The sequence below is a fragment of the Bos indicus x Bos taurus genome, chromosome 11 (genome assembly GCF_003369695.1).
Source record: "Bos indicus x Bos taurus breed Angus x Brahman F1 hybrid chromosome 11, Bos_hybrid_MaternalHap_v2.0, whole genome shotgun sequence".
Lineage (NCBI taxonomy): Eukaryota > Metazoa > Chordata > Mammalia > Artiodactyla > Bovidae > Bos > Bos indicus x Bos taurus.
Window position 1 is genome coordinate 10,758,408 of NC_040086.1, and position 14,084 is coordinate 10,772,491.

General features: G+C 41.6%; 1 protein-coding gene across 1 annotated transcript; it reads right to left on the reverse strand.

Moving 5' to 3' along the window:
• Nucleotides 1-1,127: 1,127 nt before the first annotated feature.
• Nucleotides 1,128-8,493, reverse strand: C11H2orf78 (chromosome 11 C2orf78 homolog). Its single transcript, XM_027554377.1, has 3 exons — nt 8,394-8,493; nt 4,325-5,083; nt 1,128-3,043 (listed from the first exon to the last, which is right to left on the reverse strand). Exons 1-3 carry the CDS (start codon nt 8,491-8,493, stop codon nt 1,128-1,130), a joined length of 2,775 nt encoding a protein of 924 aa, XP_027410178.1.
• Nucleotides 8,494-14,084: the final 5,591 nt, after the last annotated feature.

The following is a 14,084-nucleotide window of genomic DNA, read 5'->3' on the forward strand; positions in this document are numbered from 1 at the left end:
GCGCATGTGCCTACCGCTCTCACCCTTGAAAATGGACACTTGCGGAGGATTTTTCTCGTGCGCTTCAGTTGATGGCGATGTTTTGATGGCGTTATTTAGAGAAGGCAGCGCGCGCACGGGTCAATGGAGGAAGCCCCTCAAGTTAACGTTTCGGCCCCTGCAGAAGTTTGATCTCTTCCGCCAGAAACCTTCGGATGCTGTGCTCTAAAAGCCAGGTTGGCGGCCTACCGGAACTTGCAAATACTGAGGACTTTGCGGGGCCTTTGGGCCTCAGATTGAGGCCTTGTACCTCCGCATGCGATGTGACCTCAGCCTATTGCTGAAGCTCACAGAATGCAGAGACAGAGGAATACTGGCCCTGCCTGTTGTTACCAGGGTTCACTCAACAGTGTATTGCTGCCCTGGTGCCTAGGTGTTGAGTAAATGGTGCTTTCTATCCGAGGCCCTGTTCCTGAGCCTCCTGCTGCAGCAGTTCACTTGGCCCTCGCCCTCTTGTCAGCTGCCAAGATAACACTGAGCCCTTGCCACTCACCTGGTAGACTTCCCAGTTCCCCTCTGTCATCACACTTAGGTAACTCAGACCTTTCGGAGGGGTGTCCTGAACCTCTTGAAATACATATCTGGTGGTGTTGAGACATAAGGCCAGTCTCAAAGAGACACTTTTTCTGTTTCTCCTTGTCAAACTAGACTCATCTTCTGTCATCTTCAACTCTACTCATATTGTTCTTTCAACCCTAACCTCACCATAACCTCATTTTACTTCTACCATTTCCCCCACTCCTGCTTCCTTTTATAAATCCATAAAATCTCTTGGCCTTCCTAGCCCTGGGCCAAGTTCCTTCCTCTTTCCTCAGGTTTTACACCTTTTCCCTCCTTCTCTCATCCAACATTCAGTCCTTCCTTTCTTGTGCAGACTTTGATTCCTGCCCCAACCAAAAAAAAAAAAAAAGGCACAATTAACATCATCTCAAATTCAAAAGTCTTCTTTATTATTTGTCTATTAACTCTTATTATATTTGTTCAGTTTTAAGTTTTAAAATATATCAGAATAAATAGAGAAATTTATATCTATCTATCTATGGAAAAACAACTGGTACCCCAGGTGGCACCAACAATCCTAGCAGCTCTCACATGGCATACCCATAGTATCGAGCAATTTCCATCTCTTTTTCCCTCTCAATGAAATATTGCACTTTCCCCAAAGAGGTATATTTAGCAGCATTCTCACGCTCTAGTTGAGCCTTCCTCTTCATGGCCTCCCGCTCTGGCCGCTGCTCTTTTGTGATGGGCTTTGACATTACTGGCTCAGGAACATTGGGTTTCCTCCAAGGAATTGGTTGGAAGCAGAAGTCTTGGAGTAGAAACTGGGTTTGAGGCTTGGGTGGGGACTGGTGCTTGGTCACAGCAGGGGGAACAGACTCCCGCTGGAGAGAAGTGCAGGATGAAGTTCTGTAGGGCACAGGCCGAGGAGCAGCAGACTGAGGGACGCTAGGCCGGGTAGGTTTGGTCAAACCCGGTCGGGTTGGATTGGTCACAGTTGTCTGAGCTGGTTTGGCAGGACCTGGCAAAGATGCAGGAGCTGGCCGGGATGCATTGACTGCAGCAGGTTGAGCTGAGTTAGTAGAACCAGGCCAGGCAGGATAAGCCACAGCAGGCCGATATGAGGCCAGAGACTGTGGCCTCCGAGGAACAGGTCGAGCCTGAGGCTTGTCCAGGGTAGGAAAAGGCAAAGGTACTAACTTGACCTTCCCAGGAGGAGGCAGCTCGTACTGCGATGGAGATAGACACTCTTTTTCAGCACTGTCGTCTGGTTTCTGGGCTTTGACTGGAGTTTTCTCAGGACCTTTACCCTCACATGGGGTATTGAGCCATGACTTGATAGCAGGGGATGGCTGGGGGTCTTTAGGGTTGCTTGAATTTCCCAGGACCCGAGAGGAATTGAGTCCAGTTTTCTGATCGCTCTTCTTCCCCAGTGCGTGAAACACCTGCACAGACTCCAGCATGTGCATGCCTAGGCAGCTCCGAGGCTTTTTAAAGTTCTCTTGGCTAAAGTCAGGTTGGTTTTTCTTTCGCTTCATCTTGGGAACGCTTGGCTTTTCCTCTGCCTTGACTTTGTTCCCTGATGGCTTATTCTCTTCCGCCTTCTTGTTTTCTCTGGTTCTCTTGGTCTTTTCTTGCCCATGGCTCTTAGTTTTGTTGGTTCTGCTGGTTGCCGCGTTCTGAGTTTTGCTGTTCGGCTGTTTGGCTGTGTTCACGGGAGCCTTGTCACTGACTGCAGCATTGCATATAATCACTTCTCCCCCGAACGGGCACTCTGGGTCCTTTGGCTGGATTTTGGCCTTGGGAGCATCACTGACAGACTCAGAGGCTTTATGTTTGTTCTTCCTGGGTTGATCAGAGGGCGCCTTTATGACATTTGGCTTTTCCTGCACCTGATTCACCTTAACAATGCTGGTATCTTTGGCTGTGATCAGCTTTGGAGCTTCGGCTTGATCAAGGTCTTTCAAAGAATGAAAGAACTGGGGAAGGTGAATATCCTCCACCAGTGTAGCAATGTCTGCAAAGCCACTGCTAGATTCAAACCCATTTTCAAGTGTCCCCAAGTCCTCAAAACTCAAGCTATTCTTTCCCAGATTCACATTTTCAGAAACAAGTTGCTCCTCTTGGCTGAGGGGATCAATGCTGGCCAGGAGCTCGTGAATATCAGAGATTTCTAAAGGGACTAGTGGAGGATCTTGGTTTTCTATTGGGATCTGGTAAGCATCATCCAGAGGCTTTGAAAACTTAGTTTTCATATCATCCAAATTCTTATTCTCTGTTTGTTCCTGGCTTGGAGCTGGAGGCAGTGCCAGGAGATTACTGGCACTCTGGACTGGAGCTATCCTTGAAACGTCCCCAAGTTCAAGTGGTGGATTACTCTCAAGTATCTGGATATTTCTGCTAATGCAGGACCTGGGGAATTCTGAAGTTTCTGACAGACAAAATGTCTGGCTTGGAGGTTGCGATCCCAGGGAATTTTCCATCCTCAGGGAAGTCTCCATCACTACAGAGGAATCAAGGAAGAAGTCAGTCCCTGGTGAGTGAAATGCTCCCTCCACCCTCAGACACCAGCACAGTAATCATGTACCTTTCAGTGCTGGGCAAGGCATTTCTACTACCTAGTCTTAAGGGCGGTGGACACTGTCTTATGCTAGGAGCTAAGAGGTGACTGTTCTAATTCTTACTGGTGATCATTTGATGTCACTGATTTTTGGCTTTCTTTGTATTCCATAGGGATCTTATAAGCCAAATTAAAATGAGTCATATTTTTAAAATATAACATGTCTTACAAAGCCTAGGATTCTCGTGTAGAGTCCTTTCAATTCTCCCCGCTTTCCTGAGAGACTAAACACACTTCACACCATGAACTATGAGAGGGAGTAGAGCTCTTCCTGATAAAATATATAAACAAAGAATCTTCAGCCTGCCTGCTCCGGACAGGATCTCAGACCACAGGGTCTTAAATCTTGGTGTAAAGTAAGTAAATGAGGGACAGTTAAACTGGCACTATCATAATAAGAGTTCTGAAACACCTCCCAAGAAGACTACAGCAATAGATCAGGGAAGGGAGTGACACAGAGTGGTAGTACAGGGGGGACTGATCAACTAGAGCAGTGGAAAACGTGGTACCTTTTGGTACGCACTTGTGGTGTTGGAGAAGACTCTTGAGAGTCCCTTGAACTGCAAAGATCCAACCAGTCCATCCTAAAGGAAATCAATCCTGAATATTCATTGGAAGGACTAATGTTGAAGCAGAAACTCCAATACTTTGGCCACCTGATGCAAAGAGCTGACCCATTTGAAAAGAGAGCATGTTTCCTGATGCTGGGAAAGACTGAAGGTGGGAGGAGAAGGGGACGACAGAGGATGAGATGGTTGGATGGCATCAGCGACTCAGTGGGTGTGAGTTTGATGACCTCTGCCCAACCAGAAATGGTCATGGTACTAAAGGAGATTCAGCCCACAAATATCCTCCAGGAGCTGGTGATGCACAGGGAGGCCTGGTGTGCTGCAGTCCATGGGGTCACAGAGAGTCGGACACGACTGAGCGACTGAACTGCACTGTGGTTCTCTTACACGTAGCATAAATGACCTTCACAGTGCACAGCCTTCCACCTGCATCAGGTGTTCTCACATACAGTCTAAAAACAGAGAGCACCGAGCAAAGGTCGTGGTTATTCAAGTCCCAGGATCTAAATTCTGTCTATACGCCACTTCCCAGCTGTAGATTTGACCCCATTTTTTGAATGCCGAGCTCATTCTACTTTCTTGCTGTTGTACTCACCTTGAAAACCTGTGTCTGTGATGGGCTGAGCAGACACAGAGTAGTAGACTCCAGAGGTAGAAGCTGGTGGTAGGATATTTGTGGGCTGAATCTCCTTTAGTACCATGACCATTTCTGGCTGGGCAGAGGTCCTGCTTCCTGCATACGACACAGAGCCATAGGACTGCAGGCGGGGGCCGAGTTCTTCAGATAGTAAAGGCCCCAGTGTGCCTTGGTGATAGTAATATACCTGGCTTCCTCCCTGGTGGGGAAGTGACAGGCTGTGTCCCTGATTTGGAATCTGAGATGGTGTTCCCTGAACAAGGCTGGCAGAAAGAGATGGATATAGAGGGACCTTGCTATTGATGTCTGATGTTTTGTCATACTGGGCTGCCATAGACATGGAGGAAACAGCTGTGTCTTGGTCAATGACTGTCACAGTGAAGTCTCCAAGTGAAGAAGACTTCCTTTCAGTGCTTCCTGTGATGTTCCACTCAAAAACACCCGGATAGGAAGCAGCTGAGGTGGAGAGCTGGCTCTGGCCAGTGACTCCAGATAACATAGTTGTGCTGGAATGTTGGTAAAGGTAGGCACTACTCATAAGTGGCTGGAAAGAGGTGTCGGAGCCCGCTGGCAATAGCCATGCTGAACTGAGGGCTGGAGCAGAGACCCTGGAGAAGGTGCAGACACTTTCTGTGAGGGAAGCTGCGTTGCTCACCGCAGGAAGAGACAGCTGCAGAGAATTCTGGGTTCCAAGTGCAGATGGATTTTGGAAATTTTCTGTAAGAACAAGAGGGTAAGAAAAAGATGAGTGAGGTTGATAAATTTCCACTGTGTTTGAGGAACAGCATTATCTTAAGGTTCTTGCTATCTGCTGCTGCTGCTGCTAAGTTGCTTCAGTCGTGTCCGACTCTGTGCGACCCCGTAGATGGCAGCCCACCAGGCTCCCCCGTCCCTGGGGTTCTCCAGGCAAGAACACTGGAGTGGGTTGCCACTGCCTTCTCCAATGCGTGAAAGTGAAAAGTGAAAGGGAAGTTGCTCAGTCGTGTCTGGTTCTTGCTATCAGACGCCTCTAATATCAATACTTCCTGAGAAACCAAAAATCAGGCAGTTATGACGGCTGTAAGGGTTGGAGCAGTTTGACACTTCCTTATGTTGACTACCTGTGCCCCTGTCTTGTACATACATTGTGCAGAAGACCCAAGTGATGTGATTCAGACATTGTTCTCCAGGCAGGAAATATCCTTCTTCCTGCCCTATCTTTCCCTTAAGCCTGCACTAGTATTGACTTGCATGCTGTTTCCTAGAATTGAAGCATTTTAGAACTAGGAGGTCCTTAGAGAACTTCTGTTCTCATAATTTCATTTCATGAGGAAGGAAACTGAGGCTAAGAGAGTTCAGATTGACTTGTTCAAGTTCCCTCATTATATTAGTATCATTATCAGGTTTCAGAATCTAAGTATCCTGACTTTCTTGCCAGGATGCCGATCTGAGCATGATACGGCCAGAAACCAGGAGAAATTCAACTTATAATGTAGGCATTTTTTTGTCCATTTGAAAACACTATAGCTATTACTATTGTAATCTTTAGTGTCTCACTTTACTTGCACATTTCCCTCACTGTTACCTAGAGTCCAGTGATAAATTTAAAGGGTCATCTTTACCCTCTTCAAGCCTGACTTCTCATCCCACCTCAAAATGATTACCTGAAAGTGAATTTCTGAAATGCCTTTTGAATGAAAAAAGCTATTTAACTCTCTGAGTTTCAGACTACTTATCTATAGAGTGGTTATCACAACAAAAATAATAATAGCAGTAATAAGTAAATACGAATAATTAATATATTACATAATAAATAATACATGAATAAATGATATATTACATATGATTTATATGGAGGAAGATTTAACAAATTCTAGAAAGACATAGAAAAATGATGAAAAGCGAATTATTTTATACATTATATATATAGTTAATGTATATATACATGTATAATATAGATATGAAAACTTCAGCATGTGGCAAGTGTTAAAGCATAGTAAGTTTCATGATAAATAAAGTTCTGTATCATATATACAATATTATGAGTGAATATTGCTCACTTTATCTTGGTTAATACTATTAATGAAAAGACACAATAGAAGGTGATTTTAAATTAATTCCTGCTGCTGCTGCTAAGTCGCTTGTCATGTCCGACTCTGTGCGACCCCATGGACTGCAGCCTACCAGCCTCCTCCGTCCATGGGATTTTCCAGGCAAGAGTACTGGAGTGGGGTGCCATTGCCTTCTCTGAAATGAATTCCTAGCCAATACATACCGACAGAGAAGATGTATCTGTAAAACATGCATAGCAAGCAACAGAATGCAATAAATGTGATTGTATAGGTAGCCCAATATATGTAGACAATTATTTCAGTAAAAAAAAGGTACAAAGTAGACAGCCAAATAATGTATAAAGGAATTTCATTATTGGGCTCATTCATATTTTTATGCAGCAAGTAACAGGTACTAAGTCTAGTAAAAATATATATTTCAATGAATATAACTATGTCACAAGCAGAAAGGAAAACTTAAAAAGTATCAAGACGGTTTTCATATTTATCCTAGAACTTAGATTATAATCATCTTCAACATCCAGAAGGATGATATTCCAAAACCTGAGAGAACCATCTTCACTAGAATCCAGTTTAAAAAGATTTTTAAATGTAGGAAAATTCAAAGGACTCCACAACAATATTTTAGATAAATGCAGATTTTTTTTCCTAGCAGCACTGTGCAGTCTGGCAGTGAAAGCACCAAGTCCTAACTACACTGGACAACCAGGGAATTCCCTATATGTGGAATTAGAGATACAGGGTTTGCCTTTTTATTTTCCTTCCTAGGTAGCTAAGCTCTAAAAATGGATGATGGCTGTTGGTCAATGTGCTCTCTGTGTTAGGAAGGAAATAATTGTAAAGATGAAAAGCAACCTTGACTTAGAACCTACTATCACACAAAAGAATGAGTCTTTCTGATTTAAGTTAAAAATATCATTTTAAAATGTTATTTTTAATTGGTAAAATGTCTAATAGTTTCAAAGTCAGAATGAATGAAAATCAGCCCCCTGATTTTCATCACTTTTGTTTCTTGTTTATAGGAACTATCATTTCTAAAACATATTTCTAAAATATTTATATTCAAAATTGTCAAGTGCCATCTGTGTTGAGAGAGGCAATAAAAGAAAAACACTGAGTATGACTTTTCTGATAAGCTGTTTTTCCTGGTGATACCTTATTCTGGCCTTACTTTCCTTCCTAGTCTATTAACAGAAGCATTTGTGAAAATCAACGGTATTTTGCCCTGCTCTAAGCAGATTGTTCTCTGTGCTCTTTCTGCTTTAATTTAAAATCTCTGGATCCTGTCAGCATTCCATCCCAAACTACCTTTTTCCTGAGAACTCCTCCTTGCTCTCTCTCCTCATTCTTGTATTTTCTCCATCCTCTTGGTTCCCATCGGCCTCTGCTGATGAGGACAGTCCTAAACTTCCTTGTGTTTGACTACACGCCTCCCGTTAGCCCAGAGCTCTCCATCCTCTCTCCCTGTTTTCTCTTTTCAACTCATTTAGGTAGAAAACTCCAAAAACAAGTGAATATTACTTTTTGAGCAGCACTAAATTTAAAATACTAAAACTGAAATATTAACTGAGGGTGACCATTATGGGTGAAACAACTCAGTAAATATTGCTAATTTTCTACACCACCTGGCTTTTCTCTGTTTCTGTTGAAACACTCTTGAGAAGTCTCTGATTTCATGTTCTACATGGGTCCCCTTTGAGATTCAATATGGAAAAGAAAAGGACCAGAGAGATAGACCAATGTAGCATCCTAATGTAACATTAGATGTAACATTAGATGAGGAAAAAACAGACCTTGTGAGACTTGTCCAAAGTGTCCAAAGTCACAGAGATAGTAAATGTCCAAGTCAAAACTGAAATTAGGTCTCCAGATTTCTAGTTCAATACTTTCCTTCATTATTCATTTTGAATCTGCTACTAAATTTACGGGCAGAAAAATAAATCTAATGAAAAACTTTACAAAGTTTCTTTCCATACCTGACATGGTCAGAGAAGTAGAGGAAAAACTAACTGTAGATACAAGGGAGGAGGAGATGATACGAGAGGATGTCTGGAATGACTGCAGCCAAGTGTACATGTGGCCAGTACAAAGGTCACTGGTCACTGGTCACTTGCGATGATCCAAATTTATTTACAGACAACTCCATGGAAACCCCAAGATTCTACCAGGTGGTAGTAGATTTGGTGGGAGAATGATGTCACAAAGCGGGCAGTTTAAAGGTATGATATAGCCAATAGGGAGGTCAGATCGCCAATAAGAAGACAGGATTGGATGCAGAAAAAAGGTGTAGGAAACACCTAAATGTTTGAGCTCCGGGGAGGCGAAATCCTCCAAGACAGATTTACTTTCCTCAAGCTCTTCCATGAAGGAAATCATTGCAACATTTCTTATAGATGCTCATTAATACAATTAACATAGTTACTTATATTCTACATAGCATTATATTTTATGTGTTATGCACTTACAGTTACGTATGTCTTGGTTAATTAATAACCTTAGAGAAGAAGGAAAGAGCCATCCAGTTTGAACTATTATAGTTGTTCTGAAGTCCTATCAGTCTATTAAATTAAGTGAACTTGCAGTAGCTTTTAAGGAGCAAAGGAAGGGATTAAGAAGCTCTTTTTGTAACTTCGTTAAAGAGTAGGGCGAAGTTGGTTGAATGCACCTTGTGGAGAATGATGTGGTCCAATGGTCCAAGGCTCTTCTCTTTTAGTTTCGTCTCCTTGACGCCTCCTTTTCTTGGGCTGGGCCAGGTTGGACTTGCATTTCTCTTCTGCCCTCCATTTTTGTTGTTGTTGTTGTTCTAGGCATTGTTTCTGGGACAACTCTTGATCTTGAATTCTTACCGTCTTGCTTGTTACTTACTTCTTGTCAACTTCCAGCATCAGGAGTCTTCTTTTCAGTGCTTGATGCTTCACAAAATAGACTCTGCCCAATGGAAGCAAATACCAGAGAGCTAGGACACACAGCTGGTTGCAGACCTTTTCTCTTGCAGCCTTTGGTTGCAATTCTTTTGACCATGGTTTGCTACCTCTGGTTCCTTGGGCCACACAGGCATCCTGCCATCCAGCTCTTTTATATATGAGAGGCATTCTGGATACTGTCCCTTTTCCTTCCCACATTAAGTATATCCAGGGTGGCAGTTGCTGTAGCCTCCTCCCCCTTGCAAACAGCCACTCTAGAATCTTGGGCCTCTGGGATTCTCTCTTGCATGCTTGGGTGCAAGGCCAGACAAAATGAACAGGAGAATTAGAGATAGAAGAGGACATTTGTGGAAAATATGCTGGGGAGGGGGCTGGTGCTGGTAAGGTGAAAGGGCACAGGTTAAAAGAGAGTCATGTAGATTTTTCAATTTCTGTGAGAAGCAAGTGGACACACTTTGACCTCACTTTGTATTAACAGAACCAACAATTTTAGATACAGATATATTTATGTACCTAGATAGTGCAGCAACTGCCATGAAGTCTGTACACTAAAAAGAATAATCTTACATATATTTTTCATTTTATGTCATATTACCTTGTTTATATCATTCACTGATGTGTTTATAGAATACAGACTGTTTTTAAATGCTCTGGTTTTGCCTACAGAGCATTTCTTTCTTTGTCATATTTTGTAGGGAATCCAGCGTTGTAAGGCATACTGCATGTTTATTTTGAAGCATCATGAACTAACTTGACCTGATGGATCTTGTGGAAAAACTTTAAAAAGCATCTGTGAAAAAGGCATTTTGTTGAGTTGCACTGTGCACCCAAGTGGAAGGAGCAGCTATCTGCTGTCAGCCCGACTTGGCCTGGAGTGCCTCTGCTTTTCCCTCCTGGTTAGTGCTTTTCTCACTAACCACTCTTGTGATTTTGATAATGTGAGTTATGGCTGAGTTGCTAATGACTTATATGTGGGGTAAGCTGATTTGAAGGAGGGAATCTATGGTTCTATTCATTTTCCTTGGTAGTAAGCTTTCAGGGGTTCAAAGAGCAATCTATCTGGGGACTTTGCTAATACCAAGGAGGTTTCTCACAGATGGGATCTCTGAAGACACATATTTAATTTATATGCTTGTTTTCCCTATTATGAAATATATGGGGGATGATACTTAGCTGACAAGAAATTGTGAAAGATGTGGTGTACAGATGTGGCTTAGGCTTTTAAGTGCATATCAAGGTTTTTTCTCCCTAAACTTCATACTTCAGATGGCCTATTTCCATGATTCTAGTATGTGATGTGAGGCTAACAATATATACTAAATACCTGCAAGCCAAACAAGTCTCTCTTTCTCTATATTCCCATGGATATCAAGGGACTCATGACTACTGCAGGTTTGGGTGGATGGTGTGAGATAGAGGGAAATGCATTAAGACCAATTTTAGTAGCAATAAAATGTTTACATATTAAAATGTTCAGTTCCAATATTCAATTCTACTTAGGGAAACTATGAGTTAGACTTTTCCTGATTCCACCAAACCTAAGTAACTTATTTGGTTTCCCTAGTTCCAATCATTTAACTTTAGCTTGCAATCTCAGCATCATCTTATCCTCTAAGAGAATCTTACATGTAGGAAGAAGAAATTAAAGAGTTCAACACTTTGGAACATCAACCCTTCCCTGACCTTAGGTCTTATTTTTTTTATTTTTAAAATTTATTTATTTTTAATTGGAATATAATTAATTTACAATGTTGTGATGGTTTCTGAAATACATCAACATGGGTCAGCCATAGCTATACATATGTCCCCTCCCTCTTGAACCTCCCTTCCACCTTCCATTCCATGTCACCCCTCTAGGTTGTCACACAGCATGGGGTCAAGCTCCCTGCATCTGGCTATCTATGTAAACTTTGGTAATGTACATGTTTCAATGCTATGCTCTTAATTCACCCCACCCTCTCCTTCACCCACTGTGTCCACAAGTCTGTTCTGTACATCTGAGCCTGTATTACTGCCATACAAAGATGTTGATCAGTACTACTTTTCTAGATTCCATATGTATATGTTAGTACATGATAGTTGTTTTTCTCCTTCTGACTTACTTCACTTGTATAATAGGCACTAGGTTCATGCACCCCATGAGAACTGACAAATCATTCTTTTTTATGGTTGAGTAATATTCCATTATATAGATATACCACAACTTCATTATCCATTCATCTGTTGATGAACATCTAGGTTGCTTCTATGTCCTGGCTATTGTAAATAGTACTGCTAAGAACATTGGGGTACATGTGTCTTTTAGAATTGTGGTTTGCTCAAGGTATATTCCCAGTAGTGGGATTTCTGGGTCATATGATGGTTTTATTTCTGTTTTTTAAAGAAATCTCTTTACTGTTCTCCACAGTGGCTATATCAACTTACATTCCCACCAACAATGCAAGAGGGTTCCTTTTTCTCAACATCCTCTCCAGCATTTATTGTTTTTGACTTTTTGGTGATGTCAATTCTGACAGTAATAAGGTAATACTTCATTTTAGTTTTGATTTGCACTTATCTAATAATGAGCAATGTTGAGCATTTTTCATGTGTTTATTAGTGATCTGTATGTCCTATTTAGAGACATGCATGTTTAGATCTTCTGCCCATTTTTTATTGGGCTATTTGTTTGTCTGATATTGAGCTGCCTGAGCTGTGTGTACATTTTGGAGATTAATCCTTTGTCAGATGTTTCATTTGCAATTATTTTCTCCCATTCTGAGGTTTGTTTTTTAATCTTGCTTATGGTTTCCTTTGCTATGAAAAAACTTTTAGGTTTAATCAGGTCCCATTTGTTTATTTTTGTTTTTATTTCCATTACTCTAGGAGGTGGGTCATCGAGGATCTTGCTGTGATTTATGTCAAAGAGTATTCTACTTATGTTTTCCTCTAAGGGTTTTATAGTTTCTGGTCTTACATTTAAGTGTTTAATTCATTTTGAGTTTATCTTTGTGTATGGTGTTAGAAAGTGTTCTAATTTCACTCTTTTACATGTAGCTGTCCAGTTTTCCAGCAGCACTTATTGAAGAGACTATCTTTTTTTTCCATTGTATATTCATGCCTCCTTTGTCAAAGATAAGGTGCTCATAGGTGTGTGGGTTTACCTCTGGGCTTTCTGTCTTTTTCCACTGGTCTATATTTCTGTTTTTGTGCCAGTACCATACTGTCTTGGAGAAGGAAATGGCAACCCACTCCAGTCTTCTTGCCTGGAAAATTGCATGGATGGAGGAGCCTGGTAGGCCACAGTCCATGGGGTTGCAAAGAATCGGACACGACTGAGTGACTTCACTTTCACTTTCACCATACTGTCTTGAAGGCTGTAGCTTTTACCACTGTTATTTACCATACTTTTGGAAGTCCTAGCCATGGCATCAGAGAAGATAAAAAATAAAAGGAACCCATATTGGAAAGAATTAAAACTGTTACTGTTTGCAGATGATGTGACACTATACATAGAAAGTCCTAAAGACACTATCAGAACTAGAGCTAGTCAGTGAATTTTGTAGAATTGCAGGACACAAAACAATACAGATATTACTTCCATTCCTATACACTAACATTGAAAAATCAGAAAGAGAAATTAAGATGTCAATCTCATTCACCATTACAACAAAAATAATAAAATATCTAGGAATAAACCTACCTAGGGAGACAAAAGTGTTGTATACACATAACTATAAGACACTGATGAAAGAAATCAAAGATGACATAAACAGATGGAGAGATCTATTATGTTGCTGAACTGGAAGAATCAGTATTGTGAACATAACTATACTACCCAAAGCAATCTACAGATTCAATGCAATCCCTATCAAATTACCAATGGCATTTTTCACAAAACTAAAACAAAAAATTTCACAATTTGTATGGTAACACAAAAGACCCTGAATAATCAAAGAAATCTTGAGCAGAATGGAGCTAGAGAAATCACCCTTCCTGACTTCAGACTATACTACAAAGCTTTATTTTTATAGTTAGGGTGTTGTCTGGTCCCATAGACTCACTTCCTGCATTTTGAAACCATTAGGTTAACTGAGATGTCTTGGTGTAACATATCCAGTTCATCTACCCGCCAAGGCTCTTCTTCAGTTCAGTTCAGTTCAGTCACTCAGTTGTGTCCGACTCTTTGCGACCCCATGAACTGCAGCACACCAGGCCTCCCTGTCCATCACCAACTCCCAGAGTTCACCCAAACTCTTGTCCATCGAGTCAGTGATGCCATCCAGCCATCTCATCCTCTGTCATCCCCTTCTCCTGCCCCCAATCCCTCCCAGCATCAGAGTCTTTTCCAATGAGTTAACTCTTCACATGAGGTGGCCAAAGTATTGGAGTTTCAGCTTTAGCATCAGTCCTTCCAATGAACACCCAGGACTGATCTCCTTTAGAATGGATTGGTTGGGTCTCCTTGCAGTCCAAGGGACTCTCAAGAGTCTTCTCCAACACCACAGTTCAAAAGCATCAATTCTTCGGTGCTCAGCTTTCTTCACAGTCCAACTTTCACATCTATACATTACCACTGGAAAAAACCATAGCCTTGACTAGACAGACCTTTGTTGGCAAAGTAATGTCTCTGCTTTTTAATATGCTATCTAGGTTGGTCATAACTTTCCTTCCAAGGAGCAAGCGTCTTTTAATTTCATGGCTGCAATCACCATCTGCAGTGATTTTGGAGCCCCCCCAAAATAAAGTCTGACACTGTTTCCA

What these genes read in the sequence shown, in the direction of transcription:
- C11H2orf78 (XM_027554377.1), bottom strand. Translation starts at nt 8,493, where the DNA reads ATGTACACTTGGCTGCAGTCATTCCAGACATCCTCTCGTATCATCTCC. An exon ending in TACTTCTCTGACCATGTCAG is followed by an intron (nt 5,084 to 8,393) that starts GTATGGAAAGAA and finishes TTGTTCTTACAG; the next exon opens with AAAATTTCCAAAATCCATCT. An exon ending in CACAGACACAGGTTTTCAAG is followed by an intron (nt 3,044 to 4,324) that starts GTGAGTACAACA and finishes ATTCCTCTGTAG; the next exon opens with TGATGGAGACTTCCCTGAGG.